General features: G+C 41.5%; 1 protein-coding gene across 6 annotated transcripts in view; it reads right to left on the bottom strand.

The window, feature by feature from the left end:
* Positions 1-20,946, bottom strand: part of ZNF507 (zinc finger protein 507) — a 51,739-nt gene that overhangs the window by 4,435 nt on the left and 26,358 nt on the right. For 2 of the 6 annotated variants that reach the window (XM_073307819.1, XM_073307818.1), the window contains 2 exons: positions 9,429-9,533; positions 96-230 (listed from right to left, as the gene is read on the bottom strand). In XM_073307819.1, coding sequence (XP_073163920.1) covers positions 96-230; positions 9,429-9,533 — 240 coding nt within the window. Of the gene's footprint in view, positions 1-95; positions 231-9,428; positions 9,534-13,420; positions 13,482-19,563; positions 19,659-20,946 lie in introns of those variants that run through there. The other 4 variants (XR_012154497.1, XM_073307824.1, XM_073307825.1 and 1 more) reach the window with 4 other exon arrangements.

The raw sequence follows: 20,946 nt of genomic DNA, 5'->3' as shown, positions 1-20,946 counted from the left end.
TTGCAGATTGTAGTTTATCTTGGGTCAAGGTTGGATGCTTTCAAAAGTCTAGATTAAAGGATTCTAGTTTGTAAGGAAGTTTCATACATACACACCTGCCGCTTTGTGAAATTGCATCATTAATAGCCTTGTTCACTTGTTCATAATTATAATTTTGGTCACTTGCATGTTTCCACATATGGGACTTCAGAGAAGGAGGGTGGCTGCATACATATCCACAAAGAGAACATCTGAAAAACAATGAGCGTAAGAGAAGGTATTTGAAGTGAAGTCAAATACCTCACTTTTTTACTAAATTTTCTTAAACAGGTCAAATGAGATAATACAGCAGAGAACTAATTCCCCTTCTCTCCTAACATGTGGTCAAAGAGAAATTTCTCCATGTTGCAGCAATTCCAGTATATCATAATAATTTAATGCCACTATAAATAAAGCATGTCAACCCTTCCTTGTTTTAAGTTTATACCCTGGCCAAGTAAATGTGTTTCAGAATAAAACTTCACATGCAACATCTCAGTATCTAAAAATTATTTAAACCAAATTGAATTAAAAAAAGCAAATCAAAACAAAAAATGTAGAATGCCACTGTCAGTTTGGCCATTTATAAAAAAAACTATTTGAATACTACAAAAATGCACTAGTTCTGATCACTTCAACTTACCTTCCATTTTAGAAATGAAATTCAGTGTGTTATTAGGTAATAAATTTAGATTATCTTATGATATTTTGAACTACTGTGCATGTACAATAACTTGCTTCTCCATTAAATTTAGTTTGTATTCCTAATTGATATTTAATTCACACAGCAGACATTTTTATACCATCCCTAATTACATTTTGTAAGAACAAAAGTATATAAATAGCAAAGGTTGGTAAATGAAGGAAGACCTGGGAATTTGTAACAAAGGTGACACTGCAATATTTTCTTTTCTCGCTTCTTCATTATTCCATTAACTCCTCCCTTCTCAACACTAGTTACAATTTAAGATTACTGAAAACCCTCATGAAAAAGTCTAACAAAACCATAATGTAAATGTTTTTGGAATGTCCAATCATATTCAAACATATCATATTATGTATTATGGAATTCAGCTGGATGATTCAAAAACCTTTGAGAAAGTTTCATTGAATGAGATCCTAAGTACGCTTTTAGATAAATTTGTATAGAATCCTACTCCATGTCTATAGAAACATATTGGCTTAATCCCAATTAAATACAATGGGACTTTTCCATAAATGAAAATGAAGAGTAAAGAATTTTAGAAGTTTTACGGTTAAAGTAATTTTAAGATATAAATTCATCAACACTCAACCTACGTAACAGACAAAAGGATATGTGATTTTGGGGCATCCATCACTAGCAAGTTGTGAAGCACAGGGGCTGAGGGCTAGGTGCCTCTAGCATTTGAGAAGCTCTCAGTAATCCATAATTAGATAGTATGCTAAAAGAAAAGGAGTACTTGAGGCACCTTAGAGACTAACAAATTTATTTGAGCATAAGCTTTTGTGAGCAACAGCTTATGAGCATAAGCTTTTGTGAGCTACAGCTCACTGCATCCGATGAAGTGAGCTGTTGCTCACGAAAGCTTATGCTCAAATAAATTTGTTAGTCTCTAAGGTGCCACAAGTACTCCTTTTCTTTTTGCGAATACAGACTCACACGGCTGCTACTCTGAAACCTGTAGATAGTATGCTGAATTTGATTATGATCAGAAACTGGCATTTTCACATTTTGTTAGAATTCCAACCTCAAGTAGTTGTACTCTCAGCTACAGTTAAGAATCTACTTCAGTCACAATCCCATCACCCTTCAACAACAGCCAAATTTTTCTGTCCAACTAGCCCAATGTCATCTCAAGTTATATTATGATGGATTTGTAAAATGGCTACCACCTGTTGAAAAACTTTAATTTTCAGAGCAAAAAATATTTGCTATTAGTATAACACCTGGAAACCCTGATACTGCACCACACAAGTCAATGGGAGTTTTGCCATTGACTTTAATAGCAGCAAGATCAAGCCCCAAATGCAGCAGCCTGAACTTGCAATGGCTGCAATTTCCACTAACCAGAAGACAAAAGAAAGGAAATTCTACCTACCGCTCCTCCACAGAATACTGTGGAGAACTCCTAATTTGAAAGGTTATATGAAGATATATAGTACACTACATGCATGTGGCAAGGAAGGCCTGCTCCACAGGGCAGACCACGTTTTTTAGCATCACTATCTCTATTATATATCAGGAAATGTACAATTCTACGGGGGGAACAGGGGTTGTTTTGTTTAACTTTAATCCTTCTCAGACAAGTGGGCTTCTCAAATTAGAGTCAATGGATGTCTCAGTCTGAATGAAAACTTTGCTACATCACAATCCTTCCATTTTAATAAATAAAAACGAATGCACACCTTTAAAATCCCAACTTTCCTCTTAAATCAGTAAAGTATAGCTAAAAGAATGTTTGTTTAATTTTGCAAAGTTGAATCAGGAACAAAAGGTAAAGATGCCCACCCAATCACAACTCCACCCCACATGCACATGCATTACAACAGTCTTTAATTATATGTCTGCAACATTGTTATACCCATGTTGATACCAGGATATTAGAGACACAGGGTGGGTGAGGTAATAACTTTTATCAGAAGAACTTCTGTTTGGTGAAAGAGAGGAGCTTTCCAGCTACACAGAGCTCTTCTTCAGGTCTGGAAAAAGTACTGAGTGTCACAGCTAAAACTACAAGGTGGAACAGATTATTTAGCATAAGTAAACACATATTGTAAGAGACCATTCAAGGTTAACGGGCCACTTCACCTTGAATGAGGAGGAGTCGGGTATATATATGTTAATTACTTATGCTAAATAATCTGTTCCACCTAGTAAAAAGAAAAGGAGTATTTGTGGCACCTTAGAGACTAACACATTTATTTGAGCATAAGCTTTCCTGAGCTACAGCTCACTTCATCGGATGCATACTGTGGAAAGTATAGAAGATCTTTTTATACACACAAAGCATGAAAAAATGGGTGTTTACCACTACAAAAGGTTCTCTCTCCCCCCACCCCACTCTCCTGCTGGTAATAGCTTATGTAAAGTGATCACTCTCCTTACAATGTGTATGATAATCAAGTTGGGCCATTTCCAGCACAAATCCAGGTTTTCTCCCCCCCCAAACCCACTCTCCTGCTGGTAATAGCTTATCTAAAGTGATCACTCTCCTTACAATAAATGGGTACCCGCATGGCCCCACAGTATGCCAACATTTTTATGGCTGATTTAGAACAACGCTTCCTCAGCTCTCGTCCCCTAAAGCCCCTACTCTACTTGCGCTATATTGATGACATCTTCATCATCTGGACCCATGGAAAAGAAGCCCTTGAGGAATTCCACCATGATTTCAACAATTTCCATCCCACCACCAACCTCAGCCTGGTCCAGTCCACACAAGAGATCCACTTCCTGGACACTACAGTGCTAATAAACAATGGTCACATAAACACCACCCTATACCGGAAACCTACTGACCGCTATTCCTACCTGCATGCCTCCAGCTTTCACCCTGACCACACCACACGATCCATCGTCTACAGCCAAGCTCTGCGATACAACTGCATTTGCTCCAACCCCTCAGACAGAGACAAACACCTACAAGATCTCTGTCAAGCTTTCTTACAACTACAATACCCACCTGCAGAAGTAAAGAAACAGATAGATTGATAGAGCCAGAAGAGTTCCCAGAAGTTACCTACTACAGGACAGGCCTAACAAAGAAAATAGAACGCCACTAGCCGTCACCTTCAGCCCCCAACTAAAACCCCTCTAACGCATTATTAAGGATCTACAACCTATCCTAAAGGATGACCCAGCACTCTCACAAATCTTGGGAGACAGGCCAGTCCTTGCCTACAGACAGCCCCGCAACCTGAAGCAAATACTCACCAACAACCACATACCACACAACAGAACCACTAACCCAGGAACTTATCCTTGCAACAAAGCCCGTTGCCAACTGTGTCCACATATCTATTCAGGGGACACCATCACAGGGCCTAATAACATCAGCCACACTATCAGAGGCTCGTTCACCTGCACATCCACCAATGTGATATATGCCATCATATGCCAGCAATGCCCCTCTGCCATGTACATTGGTCAAACTGGACAGTCTCTACGTAAAAGAATAAATGGACACAAATCAGATGTCAAGAATTATAACATTCATAAACCAGTTGGAGAACACTTCAATCTCTCTGGTCACGCAATCACAGACATGAAGGTCGCTATCTTAAAACAAAAAAACTTCAAATCCAGACTCCAGCGAGAAACTGCTGAATTGGAATTCATTTGCAAATTGGATACTATTAATTTAGGCTTAAATAGAGACTGGGAGTGGCTAAGTCATTATGCAAGGTAGCCTGTGTCCTCTTGTTTTTTCCTACCCCCTCCCCCACCCCAGATGTTCTGGTTTAACTTGGATTTAAACTTGGAGAGTGGTCAGTTTGGATGAGCTATTACCAGCAGGAGAGTGAGTTTGTGTGTGTATGGGGGTGGGGGGGATGTGAGAAAACCTGGATTTGTGCAGGAAATAGCCCAACTTGATTGTCATGCACATTGTGTAAAGAGTTGTCACTTTGGATGGGCTATCACCAGCAGGAGAGTGAATTTGTGTGGGGGGGTGGAGGGTGAGAAAACCTGGATTTGTGCTGGAAATGGCCCACTTGATGATCACTTTAGATAAGCTATTACCAGCAGGACAGTGGGGTAGGAGGAGGTATTGTTTCATATTCTCTGTGTATATATAAAGTCTGCTGCAGTTTCCACGGTATGCATCCGATGAAGTGAGCTGTAGCTCACGAAAACTTATGCTCAAATAAATTGGTTAGTCTCTAAGATGCCACAAGTACTCCTTTTCTTTTTGCGAATACAGACTAACACGGCTGCTACTCTGAAAACTCTCCTTACAATGTGTATGATAATCAAGGTGGGCCATTTCCAGCACAAATCCAGGGTTTAACAAGAACGTCTGAAGGGGGGGGTAGGAAAAAACAAGGGGAAATAGGTTACCTTGCCTAATGACTTGATAATAGAGACTGGGAGTGGCTAAGTCATTAGGCAAGGTAACCTATTTCCCCTTGTTTTTTCCTACCCCCCCCCCCTTCAGACGTTCTTGTTAAACCCTGGATTTGTGCTGGAAATGGCCCACCTTGATTATCATACACATTGTAAGGAGAGTGATCACTTTGGATACACTATTACCAGCAGGAGAGTGGGGTGGGGGGAGAGAAAACCTTTTGTAGTGGTAAACACCCATTTTTTCATGCTTTGTGTGTATAAAAAGATCTTCTATACTTTCCACAATATGCATCCAATGAAGTGAGCTGTAGCTCACGAAAGCTTATGCTCAAATAAATTGGTTAGTCTCTAAGGTGCCACAAGTACTCCTTTTCTTTTTGCGAATACAGACTAACACGGCTGTGACTCTGAAACCTTTTGTAGTGATAATCAAGGTCGGCCATTTCCAGCAGTTGACGAGAACATCTGGGGAACAACCGGGGGGGGCATAGAGGGGGAAATAGTTTTACTTTGTGCTATGACCCATCCACTCCCAATCTTTATTCAAGCCTAAATTAATTGTATCCAGTTTGCAAATTAATTCCAATTCAGCAGTCTCTCCTTGGAGTCTGGTTTTGAAGTTTTTTTGTTGAAGAATTGCCACTTTTAGGTCTGCAATCGAGTGACCAAAGAGATTGAAGTGTTCTCCGACTGGTTTTTGAATGTTATAATTCTTGACGTCTGATTTGTGTCCATTTATTCTTTTACGTAGAGACTGTCCAGTTTGGCCAATGTACATGGCAGAGCGCATTGCTGGCACATGATGGCATATATATTCTTCAACAAAACAATTTCAAAATCAGACTCCAAGGAGATACTGCTGAATTGGAATTAATTTGCAAACTGGATACAATTAATTTAGGCTTGAATAAAGACTGGGAGTGGATGGGTCATTACACAAAGTAAAACTATCCCTCCCCCTCCGGCTGTTCCCCAGATGTTCTTGTCAACTGCTAGAAATGGCCCACCTTGATTACACTACAAAAGGTCCTGCCCCCCCCCCCCCCCGCCCACTCTCCTGCTGGTAATAGCTCACCTTACCTGATCACTCTCCTTACAGTGTGTATGGTAACACCCATTGTTTCATGTTCTCTGTGTATATAAATCTCCCCACTGTATTTTCCACTGAATGCATCCGATGAAGTGAGCTGTAGCTCACAAAAGCTTATGCTCGAATAAATTTGTTCATTTCTAAGGTAACACAAGTCCTCCTTTTCTTTTTGTGGATACAGACTAACACAGCTGTTACTCTGAAACCTGTTCCACCTAGTGTTTAGCTGTGACACTGAGTATTTTCCCAGACCTCAATACGAGCTCTGTGTAGCTGGAAAGCTTCTCTCTTTCACCAAACAGAAGTTTGTCCGATAAAAGGTATTACCTCACCCACCTTGTGTCTCTAATTACATGCTAATATACTATTTTACTGCAGAACCCTTTCCTTATTCAGGTTTGATAGTACAAACTAACTGAAGTGACAGTTCAATACTTATTTTTAAATACTTATGGTTTAAAGAGCAGACTCCTAGCTCAGTCACTAAGCATCACATTTTTGCTTTCAGGATTATATAACACTATGGGATTAATGCTACTAGGGGCTCAGTACCTTCAGCTATCATTCATTTCAAATCAAAGCTGAAGGTGCTCAGCAACTTCCAGGATCACTGTCTGTACTATTCATCCATGGGTCAATATATGAGCATATTGCACAACATAATCCCATAGGAAATCTATAAAGTATAATGTGAGGAAAGAAATAGAAGTAAAATGAGTTTGCTGTTCTTGGACGCTGTTTTACAGAATGTATTTTTACATTACACTTTTAGCAAAAGACAATAAAGAGTACTTAATTTTTGCAGTATGCATTCATCTTGTGGTTCTATGTAAGACATAGCTGATGGAACCTAGGTCATTCTGCAGTTGTGTCTAGTATGTATGTGGCATGGTAAGGGGGCCAGGGGGTTGGATAAGGGGCAGGGGGTCCCCAGGGGCAGTCAGTAAGCAGGGGGTGGTTGGATGGGGTTGGGGGGGTGACAGGGAACGGGGAACAGAGGGGGTTGGATAGGTGTGGGAGTCCTGGAGGGCCTGTCAGGGGTGTGGATAGGGGTTGGGGCAGTCAGGGGACAGGGAGCAGGGCGGTTGGATGGGGGTGGGGTCCTGGGCGGGGGCAGTTAGGATCAGGGGGTCTCAGGAGAGGGCAGTCAGGGGACAAGGAGTGGAGTATGTGGAGATCAGTTTCCCTATTTCTATAACAAATCATCATACAGATGTATTCCTGGAGACTTCATCACATGACAATATTTAATTAAAAATTAATCTTTAGTTCTGAAGACTCCAGGCCAGTGGCAGGCAAACTTTTTGGCCTGAGGGCCGCATCGGGTTTCGGAAATTGATGGAGGGCTGGTTAGGGGAGGCACAGCCAGGTGCCTAGGATAACCCTATACAGAATTCAGTTTAATTTGCGCCCTACTGGCTTAACCTGTGCTGATTGATTAAATGTTACTGTTAAATAATGTCCTAAATTGACATACTGTGGAAATTTTCTCACAGCCTTTGATGAAGTGGATCATCAGGGACATGGAGGCCAGAGGTGTGGAAGTTTTCAGTAATCCTAGATGACTGCAGAATGCTTTCCTACAGAGTGTAGAGCAGGCCTGCGGGGTTATTTTCTGCAGCCCGCCAGCTCCCCATAGCCCCCCAAGTCCCTCCTGCAGCTGAACCCCCTCCCTGAGCCCCCTACCGCACCCTGACCCCCTGCCCTGACCCCCTGCCACACGCCACACCCCTCTTACATCCCTGAGGGGCGGAGGGGAGACGGAGTTGGGGTGGGGATTTCAGAGAAGGGGTTGGAATGGGGGCAGGAAAGTGGTGGGAAGAGGCAGGGCAGGGGTGGGGCCTCATGGAAAGGGTGGAGTGGGGGCGGGGCCGGGGCAGCAGGTGGGGGGCGTCAGTGATGCGGGCCCTCGGGCCAATGTACTAGTCCTCAAGTGGCCCTCGTGGTCATTTGAGTTTGAGACCCCTGGTGTAGTGTGTGGCTGCAGCATGCATGGTATCTAGTGCTACTAGAAAGCACTCTGGAAAGGAGCATAGTGGGGAGGTTTAGTTTACATTTTGTAGTTGTGAAGAATTTAGATTTTTCCCTTGAGACCACAACTTTTGTATGCATGTGATTTATCCCAATGGCCCTGGTTGCTTGCCCAGTCTTGCAGTATGACTTGTTTAGTTTCTTTGCATTTTTGCTTTCATCATAGGTTTTCAACTCCTTGTTGCAAGTTAGCACTGGGTAGCCATGCTGAAGTATTAGAATTTCGTTTTTCATAACTGTTTCTCAGTATGTACTACAGGGGTGGGCAAACTTTTTGCCCCGAGGGCCACAACAGGGCTGCAAAACTGTATGGAGGGCCAGGTAGGGAAGGCTGTGCCCCCCAAACAGCCTGGCCCCCACCCCCATCTGACCCCCTCCCACTTCTCGCCCCCGACTGCTCCCCTCAGAACCCCTGAGCCATCCAACCCCCCTCCACTCCTTGTCCCCTGACTGCCCTCTCCTGAGACCCCCTGATCCTAACTGCCCCCGCCCAGGACCCCACCCCCATCCAACCGCCCTGCTCCCTGTCCCCTGACTGCCCCAACCCCTATCCACACCCCTGACAGGCCCTCCGGGACTCCCACACCTATCCAACCCCCTCTGTTCCCCATCCCCTGACACCCCCCCAACCCCATCCAACAACCCCCTGCTTACTGACTGCCCCTCGGGACCCCCTGCCCCTTATCCAACCCCCTGGCCCCCTTACCATGCCACGCAGAGCGGCATGTCTGGCAGCCACACTGCCCGGCCGGAGCCAGCCCTGCCACCCAGAGCACTGCCCGCATGGCGGCGTGGCTGCACGGGAGGGGCCAGGGGCTAGTCTCCCCGGCCAGGAACTCAGGGGCCGGGCAGGATGGTCCTGCGGGCCATAGTTTGCCCACCTCTGACGTAGCATGTGGGGGCAGACTACTAATGGCACTTATTTATGAAATATACACAAACGTAAGAGACTAGTGACACTCATGTTCTTTTCTAGGATAACACAATGCAACTCCAGGTTCTGTCTCACATGGAGACACTAAGAATACCAAATTAGCTCCAATACTTTTTGCTTTCGTACAAGTGTTAATCAACTGGAAATACAGAATAAGACAGGGAGAAAAAATAATTCATGACTATCTACCTACGCTATTTTTTACTTAGACTACAGAGAAAGCAATGAATCTGAACTCCACTTTGTTTCATAAGGTAACAAAATCACACTACTACGGCTTTTGCCAACTCATAACTGTTACATACTTGTACTGTTCCATTAGCTGCACTGCCTGGTGCTCCTGTGGGTGGCGCCTCATATGACATTTCAAACTATTCATATTTGTTGTGGCGAAGTCACATACTCGACATCTGAAGAAACAACAACAAGTGAGTGATTCCCAACACCTTGATAGTTGACCACCAGTATTATTTCACAAATTAAAGCTTCAAGAGGTAGCAACAGGATATTTCTGAAAAACTGTGGGTAAGACTAATAATAGTTTACACAAGTCTAGATATTTATTATTATTATTATTTCTGTGTATCAGACTGTGTAAGATTTTCAGCATAAAAATGTCAGTGTAATAGCCATTTTTCACGAGGCCAAATTCTACCCAGATTTCCATCCTGTGAAACTCCACTGAAATCAATGAGTTTCACAAACTCTAAAAGGGGCTCAGATACACCATGTCTATCCCAAGGGTAAGTGCCAGGCTATGTTAGATCAAGGCAAAAGCTTGCATTTTACAGGTGTTGTATGTCATGTTCATGAGATGATCTTGTGCTTCAAGCCTACAAATTCTCCTAACTCCCTATATTAAGGCATCCACACCTTCCCATGTCACTTACATATTATCTTTTGCTTATTAAGAAACCTTAAGCTCCAGATCATTAGATATCTCTTTTTTAAAAAAATAGAAACTGGAGAGGAGATCAACAGGGCTGCAATTGGGTGCCCATGGAAAAAGTTGACACGCTGCACTGCTTACATATTAGTTTTGTTATTGAACGTTTAATTTAAAAGTCAAAATATCCCTCAGTGAAAACAAAAACATCCTAGACACCTCAAACCTAGATTTATGGCCACTGCACAATGTACATAAATACCAAAATACTGCAGGTAAAAATGGACCAACCTTCCTATAGATAGCAGATTAAAGCATCTCTTACTAAAGCCATTCAACTCAACTAAAATACTATCTGTATGTAATTTTCAGGAATTTTAGCTATTTCTTAAAAAACAAGATATTGCAGATCAAATATTGTAGATACACAGCACTCTTTACTTATTTTATAACTTTTATAACTTTTTTTTAAAAACAACCTATAATTAGAATATTTATTACTACATAAGGCATGAAAGTCATGTCACCTGCATGATCATTTCAAAGACAACCAGTAAACAATCCAGAATGTTTTCTATGCAATTACAAAGTACTTATCTGGCCAGGAACAGAAGGTATGATTTGCCTCCTCATTTCCTATTCAAGTCAATGGGACTTACACACACACCTCAGGATCAGGCCCTAACTGTTGCTGGTTTGACAGTTACCAAGTAAATAATTACTCCAATTACATCATTTTTGTTTTGTAACTTAAAATAATACAACAAGGACTAACACCTAGACATACCATACAACAGAAAAAAGGGAACAGTGGTTAGCCAACTTCTAAAGACTGAGTAGCTTCTCTTGAATTACAGGTTTCAGAGTTACATACGATATGTAGCGCTTTAAAAAAAATATAATGTAATGAGCGTTGAGTGGCCACCTTTCAAAGCTCAAGAGGCAGAAGCAATTTAAATCTTGCCATGAGACTGACATTCTGTACCTTGGGAGAGCACCCTGTAACCTCCCATATTCCTCATCAGTATATAATTGTGATATTACGTATAAAGCATGCCTTGCAAGGTATGAGGGGAAGGTCACAATCTACTGAAAGTAATTTCTCTATCCATATATGTATATCATTAATGCATGTGAAGTTATGAGAATTGTGTTGTATGGTTGTCACTCACACATGTTGTAAATTGGGAAATCAGCCAGATATTAGCTTCCCAGAAGCAACAGCAAGGAAAGTAACCAATGCCCGGGCAGGGTGTGAAACAACTCATCAACAGCCATTGTCCAGCAAGGGAGCTGCAATGACTTACCTGCATGAGGCCACACCAAGGGGATTGCTCAATTTTGCCTGAAGACTCAGCAATGCCCCCCAGACATGCCTGGACTTGTGTTCTACAAGCACATGGAATGAGGATATAAAACTGAACACAGGGGGTCCAGGCTTGGCCTTTTCTCCTGCCCCCACCTATGCTGCAAGCAACTAAGGATATGTCTACACTTGCAGAGTTTTTGCATTTTAAGTTTCACCGGTCCCGTGAAAGTAAAGCGCTGGTTTGTGTACTCACTTAATTCCTCAGGCATCAGAGTGTGTTTACATGAGCAGCACTTCCATCGCTGATGAGAGCAGCACTCTAGGGCAGCTGTCCCACAGTGCAGCTCTCTCCAGTTTGACAACGGGTCTTGTGGGAAGCCGGGGGGGGGGGGGGGAGAGGGGAGGGGAGAGGAGGGGTGATCGCGGTGCATCCTGGGTCCCTGCACAGCCTCCTCTCCCCCAAACACTGATCAGCTCCAATAGCTCAGCATTGCTCCAAGCAGGGGATCGTTTGTTCTGTGGAGGACGCATTGTCACCTGGCCAAATAAGTGAACACTTGCCAAGAAAAGAGGAAGGGGAGTTTCAAAGTTCCTGGGGCTTTACAGAGGTAGGGGTGGATGTCTGTTTACCTGGCAGCACAGCTGTTGGTCAGAGTGGTCATCTAGGCACTGTGGGATATCCTCCAGAGGCTAAAAGCTGTGTAAACAGCAAGAACGTGTCTTCACTTGCACATCACTGCAAAAGCATCACTTTTGGTAAGAGCTGTGTGCCTCTCGTGAAACTTCTGAGTTTCACTGCAAAAAGTCATTGGCACGTGTAGATGCTCCCATGGTTTTTGACCAAAAAACGGACTTTTTCCACTTTAAATGGAAAGTGTAAACATGCCCTAAGGCCTTGTCTACCTTGCCACTTTACAGCGCTGAAACTTTCTCGCTCAGGATGTGAAAAAACCCCCTCTGAGCGATGCGAATTTCAGTGCTGTAAAGTGGCAGTGTAGACTACTCCCCTCGTGGGGGTGGGTTTTTTTTTTTACATTGCTAGTGCCACAACCACGTTAAAGCGCTGCCGCAGCAGTGCTTTAACATTGGTAGTGAAGACACACCCTAAAACACTGAGAAGAAGACAAGACTCCAACAGAGGAGATTGGCCAAGGTTTAAGGAACAAATCTGTGTATTAAGGACTGCACTATCCAGTGGGGTGAGAAAGTGCTTAATCTAGATGTTGCCCAGTCTAATAGGGTTGAGAGTTTAGACTGCATGCTTATATTTTATTTTATTTTGGTAACTAACTCTGACTTTTTGCCTATCACTTAAAATCTATCTTTTTTTATAGTCAATACATTCATTTACCTGTTTGTCTTTATCAGTGATTTTGTATGAAGTGTGTGGCAAATCTCAGGTTTTGCAAAGGCTGGTGTATAACCACTTTCCATTGCTGAAGTGGTGAACCAATTAATAAATCTGTACTGCCCATCTTGAGCAGTGCAAGACGGTATATTCCTGAGGTACAGTGCTGGGGGGATTTGGGTCTGGTGCCTTTCTCTGTGTGATTCATGAGTGGCTCTGGGAGCATTCATGCAAGCAAGCTGGGTGTGGGGCTCCACATGCGGTTGTGCTGAGTGATAACAGCACCTGGAGGGGTTTGCTGCTGGTCACTAGCAAGGCACTGTGAGAGACAGCCCAGGCTGGACAAAGTTAAGCGGTCCAACAGTCCCAGGCTGCACCCTGGGGGGAATCCTGTCACAGAGACAACCATTTCTAATTTGTCCCTAACAGACAACCCTGCCAAAGAAAAAAAACAGAAATCTATATTCGCCACCATTAACTTAGCTTAAAGACTAATTCAGTATGCTGACAGGACAAAACAGACCCTGGATATTTTGTGTTCTCTCTGCTTGGACAACAGGCTGCTTGAAACAACACAAACACCCAAAACCACTTGGACAAAATGGTTTAAAATGAAAGTGAGAACACATTCAAAATAAACTCAATGTGTATACAATACCACTTAGTATACAGAAACTCTAGATCAGTATATGGGAATAAGTTTGATCTTAAATCACTGCATATCTGGTATTAAGGTTTCTCCAGAAATATTCACCTTCACAAAAGCAAGCAGGTCAAAGAGGCTCTCACAAGTTTGTCCTCGCTAAAGCTGAATCCTATGAAACAATAGATTTAATCACGAGGACTGCAATATTTACCTATACATTTATCCATTCTGCCTTTCCCCAGGAGCTTTCCTTGTCTCCTCAGAATGCTAATCACTATTTCTCACATACCCCACCTTACAAATGTACGTCAAGGCCAAGTTTCTGCTCAAAGGAGACTTCAGTAGGTTCTTCTTCATAAACCACAAGCAGGGTGGATAAAAATTGGTTTAAAAAAAATAAAAAAAGAAATCAGATTTTAATTTAAATGATTCATTTTAATTTAAATTATAATTTAAAAAAATTGTTTATATTGAAATCTGAATTTAATACAAGATATGTTAAGACCTAAACTTATTATAAACTCTTAAAACATTTAAATAAAAAAAAAATATGCTGAATCCATAAGCCGCTATCAAAACATTGAGTCAAAGGCTGCTTTTCTATATAAAAAGAAAGAATCAGGGGAAAAACATCTGACTTTTGAGGTCAAGCTTTGCAAATTATGGCACAATAGGCCATCTACTGTATTAAAGGCTTGATCCTCTAAAGGAAGAGGCACAGAGCATGCAACCAGAAAGAAGCAACTCTGGTGTCAAAGCAAGAACACTGTGAGAAGAAGGGACAACATTTTTCAGGGTGCAGCCTCTATTGTTGATTTCAAGACCTGAGAACTGGAAAAAAAACTTCCATGGCTGCACATCATTTAAAAAAAAAAAGACCCTATTTGGGAATATTTTCGAAGAAATTCCTGTACCTCTGGGTAAAAAACAAATATGCCAAATGTAAACAGTGCAACAAAGAGGTGAAAGGCCTGGTAGTCAGAATGAAACATTATGAAAAATACTTCTCAGAGAACAGTGACTTTGAAGATGATATGGACATGTATCAATAATCTGGGTCAGCTGGTTAGTAAACTTATTTTTGCACCATTCTTATGGTCTACCTACCATATTTTACTATGCTTGTAAATTATATCTTAGATTGTCACAAATTTGCGTTTTGGGCGGATTACTTAAGAATTTCAAAATGTTTATGTTCAAAATATATTTGGTATGTTAGTTTGTGGGACTATTTATTACATTTTTACTGTTACTGCTGGACTTCTAAAATTACTTTTAAAACAGGAAATCTTCACCTAGGATCATACTGAGCAATAAAAAGTAAAGTTTATTAGGAACATATGAATTTTAACCTTTAAAATCTCTCCCCCCCTCCCCCCCCAAGCTGTTTGGTAGGTTGCTAGAGATAAGGGTTTAAATAGATTTAGATAATCCTTATGATTTATTATTATTCCTACATAACTAGGCTGATAATAAATTATATCATTTTAAACAGTGGTACACACAGCTGCTGTAGGAGTAATCTTTCATTTACAATCTATTTGTTTTAAAGCAGTGCATTGAGTAGCACTCAATGAATGACTTTTTATCATTTTGTTTCACGGTACATCTCAGAAATAAGGGGTTATTAAGATTCATCATTTGTAAAGTCTACAACTTCAGATTCATCTGCTGTTACCACCAGCAGTGCTTCAACTAAACATACAACAGCCAGTAAATTACTTATACAAAACCCCCAAAACAAATCAAAAGTTTGTCGTCCAGTAAAACCACAGATGAGTTCATAATCAGGACCAACAAATTCCAGCAAGACTCCATAGATGAAAAGATTGGTTGGTTCATTTCTGCAACAAGTTCTCGTTTTCATCTTGTTCAGAACAAACATTTCATTGACATGGTTCACCCATTATGATGAGGCTATATTTCACCTACTGGATCAAACATTGCTGGATGCAGTGTCTGAGAAGGAAATTGAACAATGTGTAAAAAACATTGACAGGAAATTCGTTAGTATGAGTCTAGATGGGTGAAGCAACATACACAATTATCTAGGAATATGTTCTTGTGTGACAACAGATGATGGTATTCGTCTGTCTTACAGAAACAACTGCTATATCAGGAAATGCCCATACATTAGAATACTTAAAAGTAGGAGTAGTGAAAGTTATAACAACGAACTGTGAACAAAAATTCAAGTGTCGAGTGCATAGCTTTGTCACAATGCTGCAAATGTAGCACAGATGAGAAGAAATTTAGAAGATGATAATGAAGAGAACCTGAAACTTATAACGTATGGGCACAGTGCTTATATGATGCATCTTTTAGCCAAAGACTTAAATACAACTCCAGGAATAAAGGAAAATGTTGAAATTGCAAAACACTTCCATAACAACCCCTTTGCTTCAGGTTTACTGAAAAGAGCAGTAGGATCCAAGCTAATTCTTTGCCAATACATAAACTGAAATTCAGTGGTTGACTGCTTTGAACTATTTATTAAGATCTGGCCTTTCCTGATGTCAATTTGTGAAGAAAAATCATGACAAAAACAGATGGAACTATCACAGACAACATAGCTGAAATTGGACTAAAGAGAAATATAGAAGATATGCTGAATACACTGAAACCTATTTCCGTAGCCTTGGACAAACTGCTGCTGATGGAATTTGGAAAGAACTTCAAGAGATATTAAAGAAAGAAATACCCAACAACAAAGTTAAATTGCAGGCAGTAAAGAAGCAGATGGCTGAAGCACTTACTCCATTTAATTTTCTCTACAATATTCTCAACTCAAAGTACCAAGGTAGATGCATAATTGCTCAAGAAGATACTGCTGCTATGACAAAAGTATCTCATAATCTCCCATCAATCGTGCCAAACAAAATAAATGTCAGAGACAGAGGTGAACTATTCACACAGTACATGTTTGTTGATGATGATTTAAAGACAGACATCACTGAACTGCTGGGAGTCACTATTTTAAGCACCTGGAATCAGAGTTTGGTGAAGTACTAAACCAGCTTTTCACTGCAGTCGCTCCTTCTGCAGGCAACAAATATTTTCTTATTTGGACTAATTCATTCAAAGCTGCAAAATGGACTGGGAGTTGAAAAAGAAGGAAAACTTGTCCCTCTCTTCAAGTCAATAAAAAAAAACAAGGAGGGAGAGGATGAGATCTAGTAGTTTTAACAGTATGAAAACAGCCTAAGTAACTTAGGAGGCTGTTGTCTCATCTTCAAGAGACTTAGGCGAACAGAAACTTAAGTTCAAGTCACTTTCAATGTAGACATATTTGAAAATGTTCCCAGGCTGACATGAAATAATCAGTTTAATTCACTGACTACAGTTAATCCCTCTGTTCCTTTAGCAAATCATTTAGTTGTAAATGTGAAATACATTTTGATAAGAAATTTATGTATCCAAAATATCTGATTGTTTCATTTAATAAAAATAAATTTTGTTGTTTTGTGTTTACATTCTAATTACCATCCTAAAGCAACTTGACACTAATCATGAGCAAAAAGTCAATTCTATAGTAAATAAGAATTTCATTCACCATTTTCTAACATACTAAAAATGTACAATAAATAAGAATCTGAAAATATTAAGCTATATAATTGCTTAAATAAATGAACACAGTTATAGCGTACTGTCCTTGGTAGCAAAAAGATGTACCAAATTTACTGTAAAGATGCTATTTAGTTGTAAATCTACATTTATATCAACCAATAAACATGCACCATTTTTAGAAAATAAATGAAATACAAATGAAAAAGCCATTAAGATCCATGATTTAAATTGAGGCTGATTTAAATCAATCCACCCTGCCCATGTCACCAGTGTCAAGTAACAAGAAATTCCCTGTTTCCTTCAATTTTATTGTTGTGAATTTTACTCCTCTATTGTTTCCTAACCAGGGTGACAGTTATCCATAGAAGTTATTTTGGAACACACACACACACAGATTTCTGTTGCACCCTTCATCTCAAAGTACAAGAGTACACATACATCAAAGTGCAGCCAACTCTTGAGTTGGCAGCAGTACAAAACACATGGCAGAACAATGGATGGAAGACATTTTGGACAAGTGAAAATTGCCATGGAATCTTTAACATGAGCACACAGGATTTCAGGTTTTAAGGTTTTCAGTTTCTGATCTTCAAGATTTCCACAGAGCAAACTTCACGACACACAGTTTATTAACTCATCATTTGAGGCTTAAGAGCAGAGGCTTAAACTGCTCAGGTTTATGTTCATCATTCTAGAGAGTCTAGTTATTCCAAATTCAATGGCTAGTTTAAATAAATCTCCTTTTGGCTAACGCTCATATATAGCTTTGCCCAATCGTCTCTCACTTTTAAGAGGCGCTGAAGTATCTTGCAATGATGTGCATAGAACTGACGCCCTGGAATAACAAAATACTTATGGGTAAACAGGAAGAAAATTGGAGGCTAAACAGCAATTTTTAGGGACACAACATTTGATTATCTAGTTGTAGGTGTATAATTATGTTTACCATGTAGGCCACTCCATAAATAATTATTCACTTTTTAAAACCCTCCCTCCAGCCCTCCTCACAGGATGATGCGAGATGGTCTGTTCTCAGTCTAGCACAGAGGATCTCAAACTGTGGTTCAGAGAGCATTTGGTAGGATCTGATGAGAGCTGACTGATCTCATTGCGCTGGTTCTTCTTGTTTCTAGATTGCTTTAAAGACAATTAAAAACCCCACTTTAATATGACATTTCCATGTAAGCAATCATGGTAGCGGTCATAGGAATATTATGGGATTGTGAATGGCTGGGCAGGTGTCCATTATCTACCATAGTGTGATCCATGCTGTGGAAAGGTTTGAGAACCCCTGGTCTATCTGACTTCAGATTAGTCCAATCTCTGTGTTGTTTGAAAGTTTCATATTGTGGTGTCAAAGTAAAATTCAAAGGTTATCAGACGAAATATGAATAATATTAGCCATGTGTGGCTGATTATTAGAAGCTGGTGGAGCTAAGCTCCACTAATAGTATCCAAATGATAAAACACTAGTAGCTATAATATGGCTGTATATTACAGGTTGCCATAAAACCTGCTACAAAGTGTCCTAACTATGGGTTTCAGGCAGCAGAACGAGCAATAATACAGGCCTCTATGGGATTAATTCAGACAGACATGGGATATGGAATTCTCTGCTCTTCCTCCTTCAGGCCAAGCAATAATGCGGGGGGGCGGGGGGGAGAGATTCTGGAGCAGGAAAGGGTGGGAAGCTGAGCTGGGGAACACTGTGAGGGTGGTAAGGAAGAGTGGGGAGGAGATTTAATGGTCTTAGGAAGTGTTTTTCTGGGTCTGATGGAGGAAGGAAGTGGGTTTCTAAGTCCGGGGAGAGAGTGTTCTCAAATGAGGGAGAGGATGACTCTTAGGTGCACAGAGGTTGTTAGGAAGTGAAGAGATTGAGCTAAAGGATGGACAGGAAGTGTTCCTGATCCTGGTTGGGGGTGTTAGCAGAAAGGTGGGGAAGTCATTCTGGAGTAGTCTGAGAGTTTGTGCGTATGTGCGTTTTATTTATTTATAGATACTGGCTGGGGAGTGGGTAAGGGAAAGGGTTAAGCTGAAGGAAGCCAAAAACCTATAAACAGAGCTCTGAGCTGAAAGGTAAGTAGGCTGGGTTTACAGAACTGAATGGGTGAGGACAGAGAGAATCTAGACGACAGTTGATATGAATAAAGGTGTGCGTGTGGATAATGGGGAAAGCAGCTGTGTAGACAGAAGGATAAGAGCTAGACTGAAGGGCGAAGAGGCTAGGACTGGGCTAACACAGTGAAGTCTTAGGCTACATGTACACTACAGCACTTACACTGGTGCAGCTGCACTGTTAAGGCTGTGCTACCGTAGCACTTGTAGTGGAGACGCTCTAAACTGACGGGAGAGAGCTCTCCCATTGGCTTAATTACTCCCCCTCCCATGAAAGGAGGTAGCTACGTTGGCAGGCGAAGCTCTCCCGCTGACATAGCACTGTCTATACCGGTGCTTTGGTCGGTATAACTTACGTCGCTCAGGGGTATGGATCATTCACCTCTCTGCGTGACGTAAAGTATACCGAAGTAAGTTGTAATCTAGACAAGGTCTTAATGGAATACATATTTTTCTCTCTTACACAATCTTTTATTGTAAAGGGTTTCAGTTTTTCATTCTATTAGATGGAGGTTGGGGAGAGCAATGAGAGTCCATTTTTCTACCCACTTCACTGGGAACTTCCCTACCTTTTCACCAAAGCCATCCAGGTCAGACGCTGTAATGCTGTCCTCGTTTTTTTCGCATTGACAATCTGGCCAACTTGCATGGGGAGGGTAGGAAGCTGGAGTGGGGACAGGAAAGGAGGATTTCTGGTACCTACCACCTCACTACTTATTTCAAGAACCAGCCATCACTGATTGTAGCTGATCTTTTCTGGTTTGTTCCTTTCTTTCCTGCTGGAACCCTGGCTTTCCACAGCACTGTCAAGTTTGAATGAAGAACTCTTGTGAATCTAAAGGAGGGACCTCCACCGCCCCCCAATAAAAAGGCTCTTCTTGTAAGTCTTTGATTCTAAAGCAAATCTCCAAGTTTTACCAGATCTTTGTGAAGACACTATGACATCCCACATTTGGCTTGTGATAAAACATCTTCCAGCTGCCTGTAAGTATACTTTTGGAAAAACATTCTAGAACACCAATACTGAAGCACTGTCACAAACAAATTATGGTTTATTTCTGTGTAACACAACACAGCTGGCTGAGTCATCAGCAGTGAGATTTGAACCTGAGACCTGGATATCTAAAACTCAGAGCTTCCACTGCATGAACTAAAAGACCAAGCTGTACTGGCTCAAAGCCTGGTAGGGACTCTAACCTCTGCTGTCCAGCCACTAGAGAGGGATAGAGTGCCACACTGAGTGAGTATGAATTACATTTGTTTGAATCTATACAACAATCAATGGAAAACTGCAATAGAAAAGGAACTATTATTAAAAAAACACCCCCCCCAGAGTAATACAGACTACTAACACAAATTATTGAAGCTTCTATATAGACCTATGAGGAAATTATTAAAATGTCTTTTATCTAAGATTGGTAACAGTGAACCTATTGAAAACCTATGGGAAAACTGAGTGGTGTAGGGGCAAAGTAAAGGGCAGAATTTTGCAATATCATGCAGGGCTTAATACATCATGGTTAAGGCTGTGGGTTTGTCACGGAAATCATGGATTCCGTGACTTTCCGTGACTTCTGCAGAGGCCAGTGCATCGGGCTCAGGGGCAGCTCAGGCTGCCCCTGCGTCAGACACACCGGCTGCTGCTGGGGTAGTCTCGGGCCACCTTCCCCCACATAGCCAGCAGCAGCAGAGTTTGGGTATGGGAGGGGGCAGGGGTTGGGGCACGGGACAGGGTGAGGTGGGCTCTGGGCGGCGCTTACCTGGGGGTCTCCCCAGAAGTGGCGACATCCCCCTCGCTCAGCTGCTAGGTGGAGGTGTGGCCAGGCAGCTCTGTGTGCTGCCTCCCCCCAGAGCACTGACTTCCCAGCTCCCATTGTCTGGGAACCACTGCCAATAGGAGCTGCAGGGGTGGTGCTTGCAGGCGGAGGCGGCCACGCCTCTGCCTTGCACCT

This window comes from Lepidochelys kempii, chromosome 12 (genome assembly GCF_965140285.1).
Source record: "Lepidochelys kempii isolate rLepKem1 chromosome 12, rLepKem1.hap1, whole genome shotgun sequence".
NCBI classification, from domain to species: Eukaryota; Metazoa; Chordata; order Testudines; family Cheloniidae; genus Lepidochelys; species Lepidochelys kempii.
This window is presented reverse-complemented; position numbering and strand designations above follow the sequence as displayed.